General features: G+C 40.7%; 1 protein-coding gene across 3 annotated transcripts in view; it reads right to left on the reverse strand.

Moving 5' to 3' along the window:
* Window positions 1-4858: 4858 nt before the first annotated feature.
* The window catches only part of LOC126253278 (cilia- and flagella-associated protein 45-like), a 176085-nt gene continuing 164664 nt past the window's right edge, over window positions 4859-16279 (reverse strand). For all 3 annotated transcript variants that reach the window (XM_049954500.1, XM_049954498.1, XM_049954499.1), the window contains 2 exons: window positions 5378-5547; window positions 4859-5289 (listed from right to left, as the gene is read on the reverse strand). In XM_049954500.1, the coding sequence (XP_049810457.1) occupies window positions 5226-5289; window positions 5378-5547 (234 nt within the window). In that variant the 3' untranslated portion in view covers window positions 4859-5225. The remainder of the gene's footprint in view (window positions 5290-5377; window positions 5548-16279) is intronic.

Here is a 16279-nt window from a genome sequence, read left to right on the forward strand (position 1 = left end):
ATGGTTTTTAAGGCGGTTTTCCTTCTGCCTCAGTGAATGCACGCTGGTTCCCCTTTTTCCGCCTCAGTTACATTGTCGGCAATTGCTGCGCGAACACTATCTCCACGTACGCATACACAATAAGTACTCTACCATGCAAACATTGGGGTACACTCATGTGGTGTGAGATGTTCCTTGGGGGGGGGGGGGGGGGGTTCCACTGGGGGCCGAACTGCACAATAACCCTGGGTTTGGTGTGGGGCGGCGGTGAGGTGAGTGGACTGCTGCAGTCTGTTGTGGGGTTGTGAACCACTGAGGGCTATGGCGGGGACGAAGCCTCTCCATCGTTTCTAGGTCCCCAGTTCCATACAATACAATACAATACAATACAATGTGCAAAATAAGTACAATTTAATAATGAATCTTTCATAATAGTAAGTATATACTGAGCACCTGCAGGTGACTTTAATATGTTCATAAATCACCTTGAAGCTCTACTGGCCTATCAAACAGTAAAAAAATAAACTGAAATAGTGGTTGCTCGTAATTTTAATGTAGATTTCCTTAAAAACTCTCAGTAAATTTATAACTGTTAGTAACACTATTATTTGATTTAATGTCTGCCGTACTCTTCCCAAATAAGGTAGCTAATTACTCACAAACAACCACTGTTAATATCTTTCTAAAACAGCCTAATAAATAAATTTATTTTACAAAACCAAAGCTGAATGAACTTTCAGATTGTGGCATGCAGTTTCTTTTGTCAAATGTTAGTACTGAACAGGATATGAAATCTACTATATCTGAGCTCAAGAGAGTAGTCAGTAAGAAAAAATTGTGAGATTTAAAACTTTCCTGGTGTACATATTGTTCCACAAAATTTTGGGAGTACTGCTGGATGTATGATTGGAGTCCGTGCCGAATTCAATAGGAAACCGCCGTCACGATTAATAAGAGACTCACTGTCAGACAGCCATATTTCCATGGATTCATTAATAATAGAACTCCAAAAGTTAGATGTATGGGCCACAATTTTTGTCTCATTGTAATTCATGACATGACTAGTGGAAATACAGTGTTCGGTGATAGCAGACTTACAAGGCTGAAGAAGGTGAGTATGCTGCTGCTGTTCCACAATGCGATCCTGCACAGTACGCGTTGTATGCCATATATAAGATTTGTCGCATTCACATGGAATCCTGTAAACACCTGCCTTTCACAGCTCTAGGTCATCTTTGGCAGATCACAACAGCGATGAAATTTTTCCAGGAGGGCGAAAGATTGCTTTCACTTTACATTTTCTTAGTATTCTGCCTATTTGTGCTGAAATATTACCAATATATGGTAAATAGGCAGTCATTTTAAAGGCCTCTTCCTCTTCTTTGCTCCTTCGTTTACAGGTCTGCAGTGTTCTATCCACTTGCTGGGACGAATACCCATTCTTCAGAAATACAGTCTGCAGGTGCTCCAGTTCCATTTCTAAACTATCGGTGTCAGAGATGACGTGGGCTCAGTGAATCGATGCCTTCAAAACACCCACCGTTTGTGCCAGATGGTGGCAACTAGCGGCTTGCAAGTAAAGGTCAGTGTGAGTGGACTTTCTGTATACCGAATGACCAAGTGTGCCATAGCTCTTAAGTCGCACCATGAAAACAGCAGGCAACTCTCCTTCTCCAACTCCATAGTGAATTTTACGTTTTCGTCTATGGAGTTCAGATCTTGTAGGACCCTAGGGAGTTTTTGGCAGTATCACCTGAAGATGGCCAGAAGACTCTGTGATAAAATATTGTGGCAACAAGTTACAAACATCCAGCAGTTCTCCCAAAATTTTGTGGAACGAGAAAAAAATTGATTATTTTAAGAAGCCCCTCAAAGATATGAACTGGAGTGATGTGTACAGAGCACATGGCATGGATTAATAATACAACACTTTTATTAAAAAAAAAGTCCTTATCTTGTCTTAATACTGTTTCCTCCAAAACTAGCACAGATTATACCAAAGTCTACAAATAGGCAACTGATAACCCAAGGAAGAAAGATATTTTGTAAAACAAAAAGGAAACTGTATCATTCAGTTAGAAAAAAATCTGGTGTTGATGCTGTAGCTCATTGCAAGACATATTGCAAAATGTTAAAAGACAGTAATACAAACATCAGAGCTAATGCATCATGAGAAATCACATTAGATAACAAAATAAAGACAATATGGGATATATTGAAGGAGGGGAATGTTGGTAGCAGAAGTGCAGATAGCATTAACAGTAAATGATACATTGATAACAGATGTGTGCAATGTCACATAACTTTTCAGCAAGCATTTCAGAGCTGTTACAACAAAGCTGTGGTCATCAGGTTCAGTAGATGCTGCCATGGAATATCTCAGACCAGTCATTAAAAAATAACTTCAGTAATATGAATATGACCCTCACTACACCAGTAGATGTAACGTCCACCATAAAATTTTTAAAATCAAAAAACTCCAGTGGTTATGATAAAATATCAACAAAGTTAATTAGAGAGTGTGCTTTTGCATTTAATAACATATTATCTGTGTAACCAGTCATTTACCACTGGACGATTTCCTTAATAGTTGAAATGTACTGAAGTTAAGCCTTTGTTTACGAAAAGAGATAAAGACAGACCATCAAATTTACTTCCTGTTTCATTTTTGCTAGCAGTCTCAGAATTTCAGGTAGGGTTATATACATTCAGGTTTTTGAATGTCTGATAAATTATATTGTCAAACTCACAGCTCAGATTTATAAAGGGTTCCAATATTGAGAAAGCTATCTACACATACAGTGAAAATGTGCTCAATTCATTAAACAATAAATTACAGGCTACTGGTGTATTTTGTGATCTGTCAAATGAATCTGACTGAGTAAATAAGAATATCCTTTTAATTAAATTAGAATATTCTGGTATAACACAAAATGCTACAAAATGGTTCAAATCCTGTATTTCTGAGAGGAAACACAGATTCTCAATAAAACACAGCATATATTAGGCTATCAGGCATCATCCAAGTCGAAATTAATTACATTGCAGTGTCCCACAAGGTTGCACCTTAGGGCCCTGCCTTTTTCTTCAGTAGGTCAATAGCTTTTCGTTTGTGACATTACAAGATGCCAAATCTGTTTTGTTTGCAGATGATCCAAACATTGCAATAAATAGCAAATCAAGTATAGCCTTAGAAAGGTAGGATAATGGCATTTTGTGCACATTAGTAAATGGTTCTTAGCAAATTCTTTGTCACTAAAGTTTGAAAAAAACACTATATGCTCTTTAGAACTTGAACTTTAAGAGGTTTCCCACCAGTAACTGCCTAAAATATGATAACAAGCAGAAAACAGAAGCTGACAGTATTAAATTCATGGCATTACATGTTGATAATAAATTATGCTTGGAGGAGAATACCACATAACTGCTGAAGTGCCTACACAAATCTCTATTTGCAATGTGAATGTTGGCAGACACAGGTGATATAAAATTGCAAAGCTAGCATATTATGCTTATTTTCATTCAATTATTTTTTGGGATAATTCATCAAGCCAAGCTAAAGTATTATCAGTCCAAAAACGTGTAATAAGAATTATTTATGGTGTGAACTCAAGAACAACCTGCAGAGGCCTGTTTAGGGAAGTAGGAATACTAACTACTGCTTCCAAATGTATTTTTTCCTTAATGTAATATGTTATTAAAACTATATCTCTTTTTTCAGACCAGCAGCTCAGTTCATGGAATCAATACTGGAAATAAGAGTAGTCATCAGAAAGATTGAAAGTCAATTGCTTTAATCCAGAAAGTGACCATTATTCAGGAAAACATATTTTCAATATCTTGCCAGCAGCCACAAAAACCTTACCTGCTAACAAATTTCAGTTCACGAGCAGCCTAAAGGATTTATTGGTGGCCAACTCCTTCCACTCCACTGATGAATTTCTCAGTATAACCAATGGATGCATAAATGTTACTAATGCACAATGTCAAACAATGTGAGTATTATGTACAATCTGACTGCTCTACAAAATCAGTGTAGTAATGCTATCATTCTAAATGAGTGTCACGAAATGATTTTTCTATTTGATGATACATGTCTACTATAGTCTACAAACTATCATGTTCATCTTAGTGCACTGAATGTATACACATTCTGTGACAAGATATTTACTACCTTTTAAATGAAAATATGTTTAAGATTTTTTTTTTTTTACTCCATATCCATGAAGATGATTTCACTTAGGAATTGCGCAAGGTAAATTAGAATAGTTATTTTTCTTTATAAATATTTATTGTGTACTCCTACTTTTCTGACATGTTCTACATCCTGGAGGACCTAGTCACTATGGATCTAATGCAACAAAAAGTACATCTAATCTAGTAGTGGTTAGCATCACTGGTTTCCATGCTGCATGTCACCATTTCAGGTTTGGTCATTGGTAAATATTTGTTATTTTGTATTTAACATTTCTATAAGGTTCTGAAAATGTATTATGTTTGCAATGTCTGCATTTTCTGGAATATTCAGTATTTCTACAAATAGCAGCACTCAACATCCAGTAGGCAGTCCTGTTCTGTCCATGTGTTGGTGTCCATAATAAATGTCCTTTCAGTGTAAAGTGTTGTACTTCACTTACTACCCTGCTTTCAGATTTGTACTTGATCATTGTTACAATGCAACAGTCTTAAGCAATAGTCTATTTTAAGTCAAAAATGGTTCCACCACCTGATTGTACCATAACAATGGCACTGAAATTCACCATCGTAATATTAGAATTAAAAATAATTTCCATGCAGATATTCTTTTATTTTATTTTTTAATATCTGGATATTTCCAGTTTCCAGATATAATTGAATTTTATAGTAAAAAATTACTGTTTAAATGTCACTGGGTTTCCAATTACCCCTAAAATTTAAGAACTAGCTGCACACACATGATACCCCTTAATCAAAGTAATAGAAAAAATACATCTTAGACAAACTCTTAAGCATATATGAAAAACTATAATTACTACATCAAACAATTCAAGTTATGAAATGTGTGCATTGTAATAACTATTGTTTGATATAAAACGTGCATCTCTTAATTACAATATCGGTCCGTGTTCATTATTTGTAAGGACAAATCAAATACTATAATATGTATAGAAACTGCATTGCTCCCTGGTTTTGGTAGCAGTTTAATAGTGGAAGATAGATTAAGTGACCTTCATCACTGCTCAATATCCAGTTTGGAGTACCAGTGATTATGGTTTAATCTTGAGTGCCCGTTCAATCTCCTTAATGTAGCGTTCTGGAACTTTCTGATGCCTGAAACAAAGATACAACTTCATATAAGGAAACATTTTAAAAATTGCTTCTGGAAACAAACACACACAAAGTAATCAGGGTGTGTTACCTTAGATTGTGTATCTTTTTACACATAACATTCTTCACATTTTCGTCATGAAGAGTTCTTTCTTTATGCTGTTCTAAAGCCTCTTGGTACATTTTCTCTCTATCCCGAACACGTTGTATCTCTTTCTCTCTCATCTGCTGCAATATGGCTTTTCTGTGTGCCTCAAGATCCTACAAGTAATAAAAGTTTATGAAGAGTTAAATTCTACTTTAAGTGTCAACCAAACAGTAGACTACACAGAAAAATGAAAAGCAGCTGTAGCTCTGCTCACAATTAACACTTCTCTGTCAACATGTAGGTGCAATCATCAGAAGCAAAAGTTAATAAGTAACTGCATGCTTTCTTGTAATTGGTTGAGAAATGAGGAAGTCCAAATTTGCCTCGTTTTGTCCAACCATGCTGTTCACTGCAGTGGTCACAGCAAGAATTAACGAGGCTGCAATCCATGCCTAATCATCCTGATTATGGTTTCGCAAGATTACCTTAAATTGTTTTATGTTTACTAAAAGATTTTTAGGTATGTATCAAACTCAGAAAGTTTTCTGTTTTTGATGAAACACTAAAATGCAAAGACAAAACAAAACACAACACCATAAGATAATTAATGTAGAGTAATGAAATTTCAGGAATACATTTGTCTAGGTAATATTTGTAAGTGATTAACATCGCAAGATCACAGGTCAATGTAAGTGCAAGATAACCCATTGCAAATGGTACATTAATAACAGGTGTAACTGCCAGAATGTTGAATGCAAGCATGCAAATGTGCATGCATTGTGTTGTACAGGTGTCAGATGTCAATATATGGATGGAGTTCCATGCCTGTGCACTTGGTCGATCAATACAGGAATGGTTAATACTGGTTGTGGATGATACTCGAGTTCTCGTCAGTGATGTCCCATATGTGCTTGATTGTAGACAGATCTGGTAATCAAGCAGACCAAGGCAAGATATCGAACTCTGTATAGCGTGTTCAATTACAACAGTGGTATGTGGTATTATCCTGCTGCTGTGCATGAATTGCAGTACAACAGGTCCAGTCAGCAGAGGCCCATAACTCACCTCCTTCTAATCAACATACGGCCATCACTGTCACCGAGGGAGAACCAGGTTTCATGAAAAAACACAGTAGACCTCGACCTGGCCCTCCAATGAGCTCAACGAGTGAGGTGGCATTGTGGTTAGCACACTGGACTTGGGGTCAGGAGGATGACGGTTCAAACTCCTGTCATCTAGCCATCGTGATTTAGGTTTTCTGTGATTTTCCTGGATCTATACAAGCAAATGTTGGGATGGTTCCTTTGAAAGGGCACAGCCGATTTTATTCCCCTTCCTTGCCTAATCTGAGCTTATGCTCTGTCTTTAATGACCACATTGTCAACAAGACATTAAACACTAATCTCCTCCTCCAAATACATTTCACTTGACACCACTGAAGTCACAAATGGTGGGGTTTGCGATCAGTGAAATGCATGTTACAGGGCATCTGGCTCAGACCTACCCTTGACATAACCGATTTGTAACAGTTTGTTGTGTCACTGAGGTGCCAACTGCTGCTCAAATTGCTACTGCAGATGCAGGACTATGTGCCAGAGCCATACACTGAACAAGGTTATTTTCCCTTTCAGTAGCGCCACATGACTATCTGGAGCCCGGTCTTCTTCCGACTCTACATTCCTGTGAGCACTGCTGCCGGCAATCATGTACAGTGGCTACAAGTCCTGCCAAGTCTTCCCATAATATTGCAGAAGGAACATCCAAATTCTCCTAGCCTTATTATATGACATCATTGAAACTCGGTGATGTGTTGATAATGGTGTCTTTGTTGCCTTAAAGGCATTCTTGAGTAGCATGAACTCACCACGTCCAGTCTCAAAGGTAAGTAATATTCATGACCCTTACAGTGTATATTTAAAGCAAACCTGAATTCCATCCTCATAATGGCACTACTAGCTCCACTCTTATGTGAATGGCACGACATTTGAATATACATTATCTTTCAGATGTAAAAACATGCCTACCAGCTTTCATTTATGTCGCTCAGTTCCTTCCTGGTGCTGCGATTTTTTTTTACATCATTTTACTTACCGTGGTGAAATTAAGTATGTCTGTTACAACCAACAGTATGTCTGTTACAACCAACTGGTACATTATTGCATTTATTAGTACAAGCAATTGATGTTTTGACAACTCTGCAGTTACATCTACACATATACTCCACACACCACCATAAAGTGCATGGTGGTGGCACCTTATACCACTACTAGTTATAAGCGACCATAAGAAGGATAGAGGAGAATACCTTGTACCACTACCATCATTCCCTTTCCTGTTCCACTCGCAAATGGGGCAAGGGAAAAACAACTGTCTATACGCATATGTACGAGCTCTAATTTCTTTTATCTTATCTTCGCTGTTCATAAGCAAAACATATGTTGGCAGCAGTAGAATCATTCTGCAGTCAGTCGAAAATTCCAATTCTCTCAATTTTCTCAGCAGCATTCCTCAAAAAGAATGTCGTCTTTCCTCCAGGGATTCTCATTTGCATTCATGGAGCATTTCCATAAGACTCGCATTTTGATCAATTCTACCAGTAACAAATCTAGCACCATCCCTCTGAGTTGCTTTGATGTCTTCCTTTAATCTGATCTGGTGGGGATCCCAAACACTCAAGCAATACTCAAGAATGGATCACACTTGTGTTACATATGAAGTCTCCTTTATAGGTGAGTGACACTTTCCTAGATTTCTCCCAATAAACTGCAGTCGACTATTCACCTCCCCTACATGATCATTCCATTTCACTCCGGTTTGCAACATTATGCCTAGATATTTAATCACTGTGACTTTATCAAACAGCGCATTACCAAAACTGTATTCAAACATTACAGCATACTGCACGTAGCTTAACTCTGTTTCCCCCTGCCACTTCTGTTACTTCACTCTGTTTCTCCCTCCCACCTCTGTTATGTACAATGCAGTTAGCTTTTCACACTTTCATGCATGATGTTTAAGCAGTAATCTCTGCCTGCATATTACCCTGTCTTTCACCTTTAACGATGTAGTCCCCAACAATCAGTCTTTCTTTCTCATCCTGTATGGTAAGTCTCCCCTGACCTGCAGTTCTGGGTGATTTTCCCGAAATCTACCCCTTTTCCTAGATATCTCCAGTCCATTTCCTTCGCCCGTCTTCCTTCCCCTTCAACCCTTCTGCCTAAAGAAGGAGCCACTAGCTTGCCAATTACAATAGTCTTTTATGTGTGTGTTCTGCTGCTGCTTGGTGAGTAGATTTTTATCGATCCAATTAAATAATTTATCCAACAGAAAGAACTTCACAAACCGAGTAACTCAACAACATGTTGGTCCACCCCTTCTGGCCCTTATGCAAGCAATTACTCTGCTTGGCATTGATTGACAGAGTTGTTAGATGTAATCCTGAGGGATATCATGCCAAATTCTGTCCAAGTGGAGCATTAGATCGTCAAAACCCTGAAATGGTTCAAGGGCTCTGCCCATAATGTTCCAAATGTTCTCAGTTGGGAAGGGATCCAGCAACCATGCTGGCCAAGATAGGGTTTGTCAAGCACAATAAGAAGCAGTAGAAACTGTTGCTGTTTGCGGGTGGGCATTATCTTACTTAAATATAAGCCCAGGATAGCTTGCCACAAATGGCAACAATATGGGGTGCAGAATATCACTGAGCACTGATTTGCTGTATGCGTGCCGCAGATGACAACCAGAGAGGTCCTGTCGCCTGAAGTCTTATTGACTGGACTAAAACTGCCTTCACTGATGAATCCTCTTTTGAACTGAGCCATAACGACCAGCAAAGACATGTCTGGAGATGCCCCAGACACCGGCAGGATACCGACCTGACTGTTGCCAGTCATATGCAGTAAGAACCAGGATTGATATTTATTTGCAGTTATGACCACTAAGCTAAAATATCACTACGTTTACAAAGGGCTCAAAAAAACTGGATTTCATTAATTGATTTCCCAATAATGCTTCTGGTTGGTCACGTAAACATTCCAATACTGATTCTGAAGACGCGGCTGTAGCTTCCAGATTTCCTCTTCCACACTCGACTTTCACTCCCATGTAAACAAACAGTTTTTAAAATGTGCTTGCATTGTCGGATTACATCCTGACTTTTAAAAATTTTGACTTATCCAAACTGAGTGACTGTTTGTGTGGAAAGAGCCATTGTGCTGACTAAATGAGAAACTGGATAGCTCATTTCCAGATGCCATTTGTGTAACACTACTGACAAACAGAAAACCAGCATATGAATGGTCTATCAAAAACGAGATTCTGTACCCAGCACCTGCACCTCTCCTTGGGCTTCTCAGGAAAGCATTTCTCGTCCATTCTTAAATCATTTCAGAAATTGTCAGATCCAAGTATGAGTGCATTTCTTCCTTTGAGTAAGCCATTTCTTTTCCCACAGCTTTCTCTCACTTTTTTCAGGCGTTGTCAGTTCTAAAACAGTTGAGGCAAATCCACATTTTTGCATCTTTCTTACAATAAGCAGAATCTCAAGCAACAAACCCCAACGAACCGAACACAAACAACAGGCAGCCAGCAATAGAAACAGAGTAGTGTTATGATCACTGTGTGCTGTTGGTTGGGTCGTGTAGGGGTTGGCAGCAAAGTTTATCGGTTGGTTGGCCAATAAATTGATGCATGTGCAGGGCCCTTCACTCTTCCCACTTCTTGAGAGTAAAGGCACCCTGTTCAAGTGGTCAATTTCAGTGTGTATATGAATTAAGCAGTTTGTGTCCTAAAATGTTATTTCAAGTTTATGATTTTTCTTTGTTATATCAATGGAGCTAATAAGAGTCAACTCAGATGGCTTGCTTCAGGCTGCAATCACACTGCCACCGAAACTGTGGTATTCCACCGATGACCGACATTGACCAATCTTTTCAAATCAGTACACAAATATGTGTGCAGTCTCAGTGCAACCAATTCCAGCACCCAAATACAAAGACTGGATGATGGTTGATGGAATTCAAACCAGTTTCTTTTCTTTGGTCGAATCCGCCAACATTCCCACATGCAAATAATGAATTCTGAGAAATGTTTAAGTTTAGTACAAGACAGAAGTAGTTTGTGGCACCCTACAGAAGAGAAAGATAGTATCAGTGATATGTCTCCAAATCTTTGATCTCAAATTGTTACTTTATTGGAAACAACAAGTTTCAAACAGCTTAAAAATATAATAATAATTTACTGAATGTTACCTTATACTACATTATGCATGGTTTGTGGCTATTTAGCCATTTTATCTCATGTTTATAATTTACGCCACATGCCATCTGCAACACAGGTGACATCTGTACCGTAAATTTTAGGCCTAGATCAGGGGCATTCAATCTTTTTTACCTACTGCACACATTATTAGCAAAATTTTCTAACTGCCCAGCACTTCCACGTTAAATGTTGTGGGGACATTCATCCTAGAGTGACTGAACATCTTTGGCAAGAGCGGTGTGGAAGCTCTATGGGATGGTACAACGTATATTCACTGCAAGCTGGACAATGTGACTGGCTAGACGCCCTGTACTAGTGCCCTGTTTAATAAAGAGTATTTGTGTATGTATGGGTGTATGTTGTCTCTATTGATGGCTTACTACCACTGTAGTATCCAATTCCTACATTGGTGATCCTGCATCAACTGCAAATACATGCAAATTCATCTCTGAACTCAATCATGCTTACTGTGCAGTAACAATGTGGCCATCTTACACCTCATCATCGGGTACCATACTTGCATCAATGGATGCTGCCCACAAGAATATAGTACAGAATTGGCGAGGACAGTGTGTAAACCTGACTGTGAAAACAGACTACGTGAATTATCCATTTCCGTTACCACTAGCCAACAGCAGTACAATGCCACATCAACAATGACGGCATATAATGATCCACTGACTTAAATCCAGGGAATTACACAGATTCCTTCGAGTGCCTTCTCAATTCTAATTATCTCTGTACCACCATGTTCACATCAGCAGCATCTTCCTAACCACGCGATGCATTTCAGCATTCCAATTTGCCAAGCAACAACTAACTATGCATGAACAGTCGGCAGCCATCCTGCCTCACACACTTCACGGACATAGTGCGACCATCAGTAAATTTACATGTAGCGGTGGTGTTCAGCTCAAACTACCACTTTTCAGTGCCAACAATCCGAGCTTGTAGTTCATGGTCTTCACATGCATTTTTCAGACAGTCGACATTTTCAACGACCAATTGAATATATCCATCTGATCAGCCACCTGGCGGGCCACTCTTAACTAATTTACAATGTCATCAACTTACCTCTGTTGGAGAACAGATTCAAGACAGCCAAGGTGGTGCTACTACAGAGGCAATCCCACATTCCAGAGCAGCAACTTCAAGAGGTCATGTATGAGATCAACTGAGCAACAATACACCATCATATCTCTATCGCCATCTCTGCAACTCAGTCGAACCAGCTCTTACATTGGATGCCATGCTGTGTGCCCTGTGGTTCATCAAGCCATTGACAGACCTACGAATTTCCATTATAACAAATGAGGCAGAACCGATCAGACAGCTCTTGGTTATGGCTGACAGAATTTTCACTGTCATTCATCATAGGCAAAAAGTAACGGTGCCCCAAGATTTGACTCAGCGACACGCACAGCAGACTCCACACCCCAATGTAGCATGAATGCAGCCACCCAGACACAAAGGGTCACAATCATGGCATGTCACAGCAAACTCTGCCAACTGTGGAATAATGCACACCAATGCCCAAAGCTACCACAGCAACAGTGTCACGCAACCCACACAGGCTCCATGTCTTGCTCCCTGCAAGTATCATATGTAATTCAGTGACACTGCACGCAAATGTCAGGACCCTTATGGGTACCTAAACTCCATGAGTGGGTCACAGTCAGTGCTCTGGCCTGCAACACCTCACCATGTTGCCTCCTACGCACCAAAATAACTAAAACACACACACACACATGCCTCAGATGTTACTCATGGACATCTCTTCACCTTGGACAAAGCATCAAATCCATATCTACTAGTACACATGGATTCCAATGTTAGTTTGTGTCTGCACTCCTCCACTCCGTATTTTGAGCCTACAGCCACCCACATGCTCCAGGCTGCCAACGACTCCAACACTTGGGTATATGGCACTTTCACACACACTGTACACTTGTCAGACACACTCCAGTGTTCATGGATCTCCCTAGTTACTGATGTGGTAGAACCAGTCATCAAAACTGTCTTTTTACAACACCACTGGCCCTCCGCCAATGTCTTACAGTCCACACTCATTCACATCTCAGATGAATAGGTGCAAGCTATCTCTACCTCTTCCTTGCTTCCACAACTGGCACCCATCGCACTCCCCCTTGATCACACCATCCATGACATTCCCTGCAAATACGTCAAATTTTCAGGGGACATTCTCCACACATATTGACACTTTACCATTTGCAATGCACACCACTTGCAATGTGCAGACGTAATCACTCTGTACGGAAAAGATGAGCTTCAATGTCACATCACTGCTGCTGTTGCAGACCTAGGAGCAGCACACAAGTATATCCACATGGGAGACAACAAACAACTGGATACGGACCTGCCACCCTCACATGGGCATGTCCCTCCCCCTCCAACACACACTGCACCAACACAGATGCTGCCAGTCACCAACAGCCATCCCAAGGGCAGTAAACTACAGCACACAGTGTCTGTTAATAGTGCACCTGACCACCCCACGCATATGCGCATAAGCCAGTACTGTTCATGACGGAACCACACAGTGCATAATAACCACAGATGGATCCCCAGTTTGACATAAACCATGACAGTTGGCCCCAGCAGATCTACAACTTGCCAAAGCCACTGTTACCAAACTCCCTCAACAGAAATTGCTCAACCTGCAGATAGTCCCGGAGCCTCCAGAATCAAGTCCCTTTTTTAAGAAAAACTGCTCTACCATATGGTGTGGCGATTACAGGGAAGTCAATTCCTGAACAGCACATGACAGCTACCCCATTCACAGCATACAGGACTTTATGCATGCCCTCAGAGACACTACAATTTTCAGTATGATCGATAACAGGCATGCTTACCTACAAATACTGATGCACCCCAACGACACCTGGAACACTGCCATTATAACTCTGTTCGGACTGTTTGAGTATGCCTGACTGTGTGGCAATTACATGGCCCTGAATTCTCGAACAGCACATGACAGCTACCCCATTCCCAGCATGCACACTATGCATGCTCTCGCAGGTGCTACAATTTTCAGTACGATCGATTGCAAGCATGCCTACCTACAAATGTGGTCCTCCCTGACAACATCCAAAACACTGCCATTATAATTACTTTTGGACTGTTCGAGTATCCCTTTAAGCCATACAGGCTTAAAATGCTCCACAGACTTGGCAGCGGTTCACTGACAGTCTCCTATTGTGCTTCCCCTTCCACTATACAGGGTGTCCCAGCTATCTTGTCCACCCAAAATATCTCTGGAACAATAACAGCTATTGGAAAACGACTTTCACCGGTATCAATGTAGGGCTGGGGCCCATGAATGTACATATTTGGAAACATTCTAAAACCAAAGCATATGTGTTTTTTAACACAAACTTATGTTTTTTTAAATGGACCACCTATATTTTTTCTTCTGTAATCCATAGCATGACAAAGCACATACACAATGGTGTTGATTGCATCGCAATATTCCCATTACATCCCGAGATATTGAGACACGAAGTTGACGCTTGAAACACCCGACATGCACTGCTAGCGCACGTCCTGAGGCTCAGGCGTGAACCCCATGCTGCCCGTAATCGCAATGTGATTGACATGCATACATTCCAGCAGGTATTTATCCCATAGGCTAGGGGTGATGCGGTTCTGTAACATATCTGTGTACCACAACGTTAGTCACAAAGTTAACTTCGCTTATCGTTAATCCGTTACTAAAAAGGTAATGCCATTCAATGTTAAAACTTTACTTTACTGTAGATCTAGCGCAAGTGACAGTTAATCATTCACCTGTAATAGTAAAAGTCATGTTGATGGTTTTAGTGAAACGAGCAAGTGGACTAAAAGTTTTACCGTTGTTTAGGTAAAAATGTTTTGATTTGGGAAGTTCAGATAGCACATAGAAGATGAATGTAAACATGTTTAACCAATTAGTTTTATGTGATTCTTGAGTTTCTCCCAGCGTATTTGATAATCAAAATATCCACGGGTGTACTGCCGGTCTACAGTGTCCAACGGGCACAATATTTCGGCGATCATACATGTCGCCATCATCAGGTGAACTGACGGACTGAGCTCCTGTGAACGTGCCAGCACGGAGATCCGTACACTATGGCTGCTCAGGGGGAACTGGGTTCGGTCACGGCGGCGGCCGATTTAAAGTCGGCGGTCGCTGAACATTGTTTCTCGGAAAATCACGCTATGGAGTATGAACACACGAGGATTCTGGTATAGACGTCGAGATACTGGGACAGCGTTGTTAGAGAGGCCATCGAAATTCGCACCAATGACGACCTCATAAACCGCGACTGTGGCTATAATCTTAGCAAGGCTTGGGAACCAGCGATTGGGTTAATCAAGAGTAAATCGAGCAAATGTATAGTTGTGACGACCACGGCGGACAGAGCCATCACACCAACGTCATCTCAGACGCCGTCGCAATCTGTTCCACTGCGCGACGGTGGCACGTGGCGCAGACGGCGGAGTGAGCGCGCCGCAGGCGGAGGGTATTTAAATCGGCCGCCGCCGCGACCGAACCCAGTTCCCCCTGAGCAGCCATAGTGTATGGATCTCCGTGCCGGCACGTTCACAGGAGCTCAGTCCGTCAGTTCACCTGATGATGGCGACATGTATGATCGCCGAAATATTGTGCCCGTTGGACACTGTAGACCGGCAGTACACCCGTGGATATTTTGATTACAATTAGTTTTATTATCACATAATTATCAATGTTATGTTTATCTAATGCGTTAAATGACAAATTGTTGCAAACAAATGTTTCTTAACATCACTGGGTAAAATGGCCCTTTGTAGAAACTTCCACTGTGATACCAGCACTACATACTAAACATAGTGTTCACATCTCATGCTCAAAGTGATGCCCATTGGCTTGCATACATAGGGTCACTCTGCTGATGAAGGATGCCCTACTTCGTGCTACTGTTTCCTCTTTGATGGCTGTACAAGCATCAATAATGCGTTGCTTCATGTCCTCTGGTGTTGTTGGTTCATGTTGGTAAACAGCATCCTTCACTGCTCCCCAAAGAAAATAATCCAGCAGTGTAAGGTCCGGAGATCGGGCAGGCCACCTAACTGGGCCACCTCGTCCAATCCACCTACCAGGGAACTTACGGTTCAGAAGTCGTCGTGCTCATAAGGCGTTATGTGCAGGGCATCCATCATGCTTATACCACACGACCATTCTCCGGTTCAGAGGTATGGTGTCCAAGAGAACAGGAAGATTGTGTCGTATAAATCTGGAGTATTGTCTGCCATTTTGGATGCCATTTATAAAGAAAGGTCCGATAATGGTATCTCCAATAATCCCACACCAAACATTAACTTTCCATTGACATTGATGCTCTGCCTGATGGAGCCATTTTGGATTGTCTGCAGACCAATAATGCATATTCTTCATATTGACAATTCCTTTGTTGGAGAATGATGCCTCGTCAGTAAAGAGAACATCTGCAAAAAAATTTGGATTAGTCAGAAGTTTTTGCTGAGCCCACCGACAAAATGTTACCCTATTGTGGAAGTCATTTCCATGAAGATCCTGGTGTAAATGAACATGGTAAGGATGAAATTTATGACGTTTAAGAATAAGCTGTGCACTTGATTTCGACACAC

The sequence above is a fragment of the Schistocerca nitens genome, chromosome 4 (genome assembly GCF_023898315.1).
Source record: "Schistocerca nitens isolate TAMUIC-IGC-003100 chromosome 4, iqSchNite1.1, whole genome shotgun sequence".
Taxonomy (NCBI): Eukaryota; Metazoa; Arthropoda; class Insecta; order Orthoptera; family Acrididae; genus Schistocerca; species Schistocerca nitens.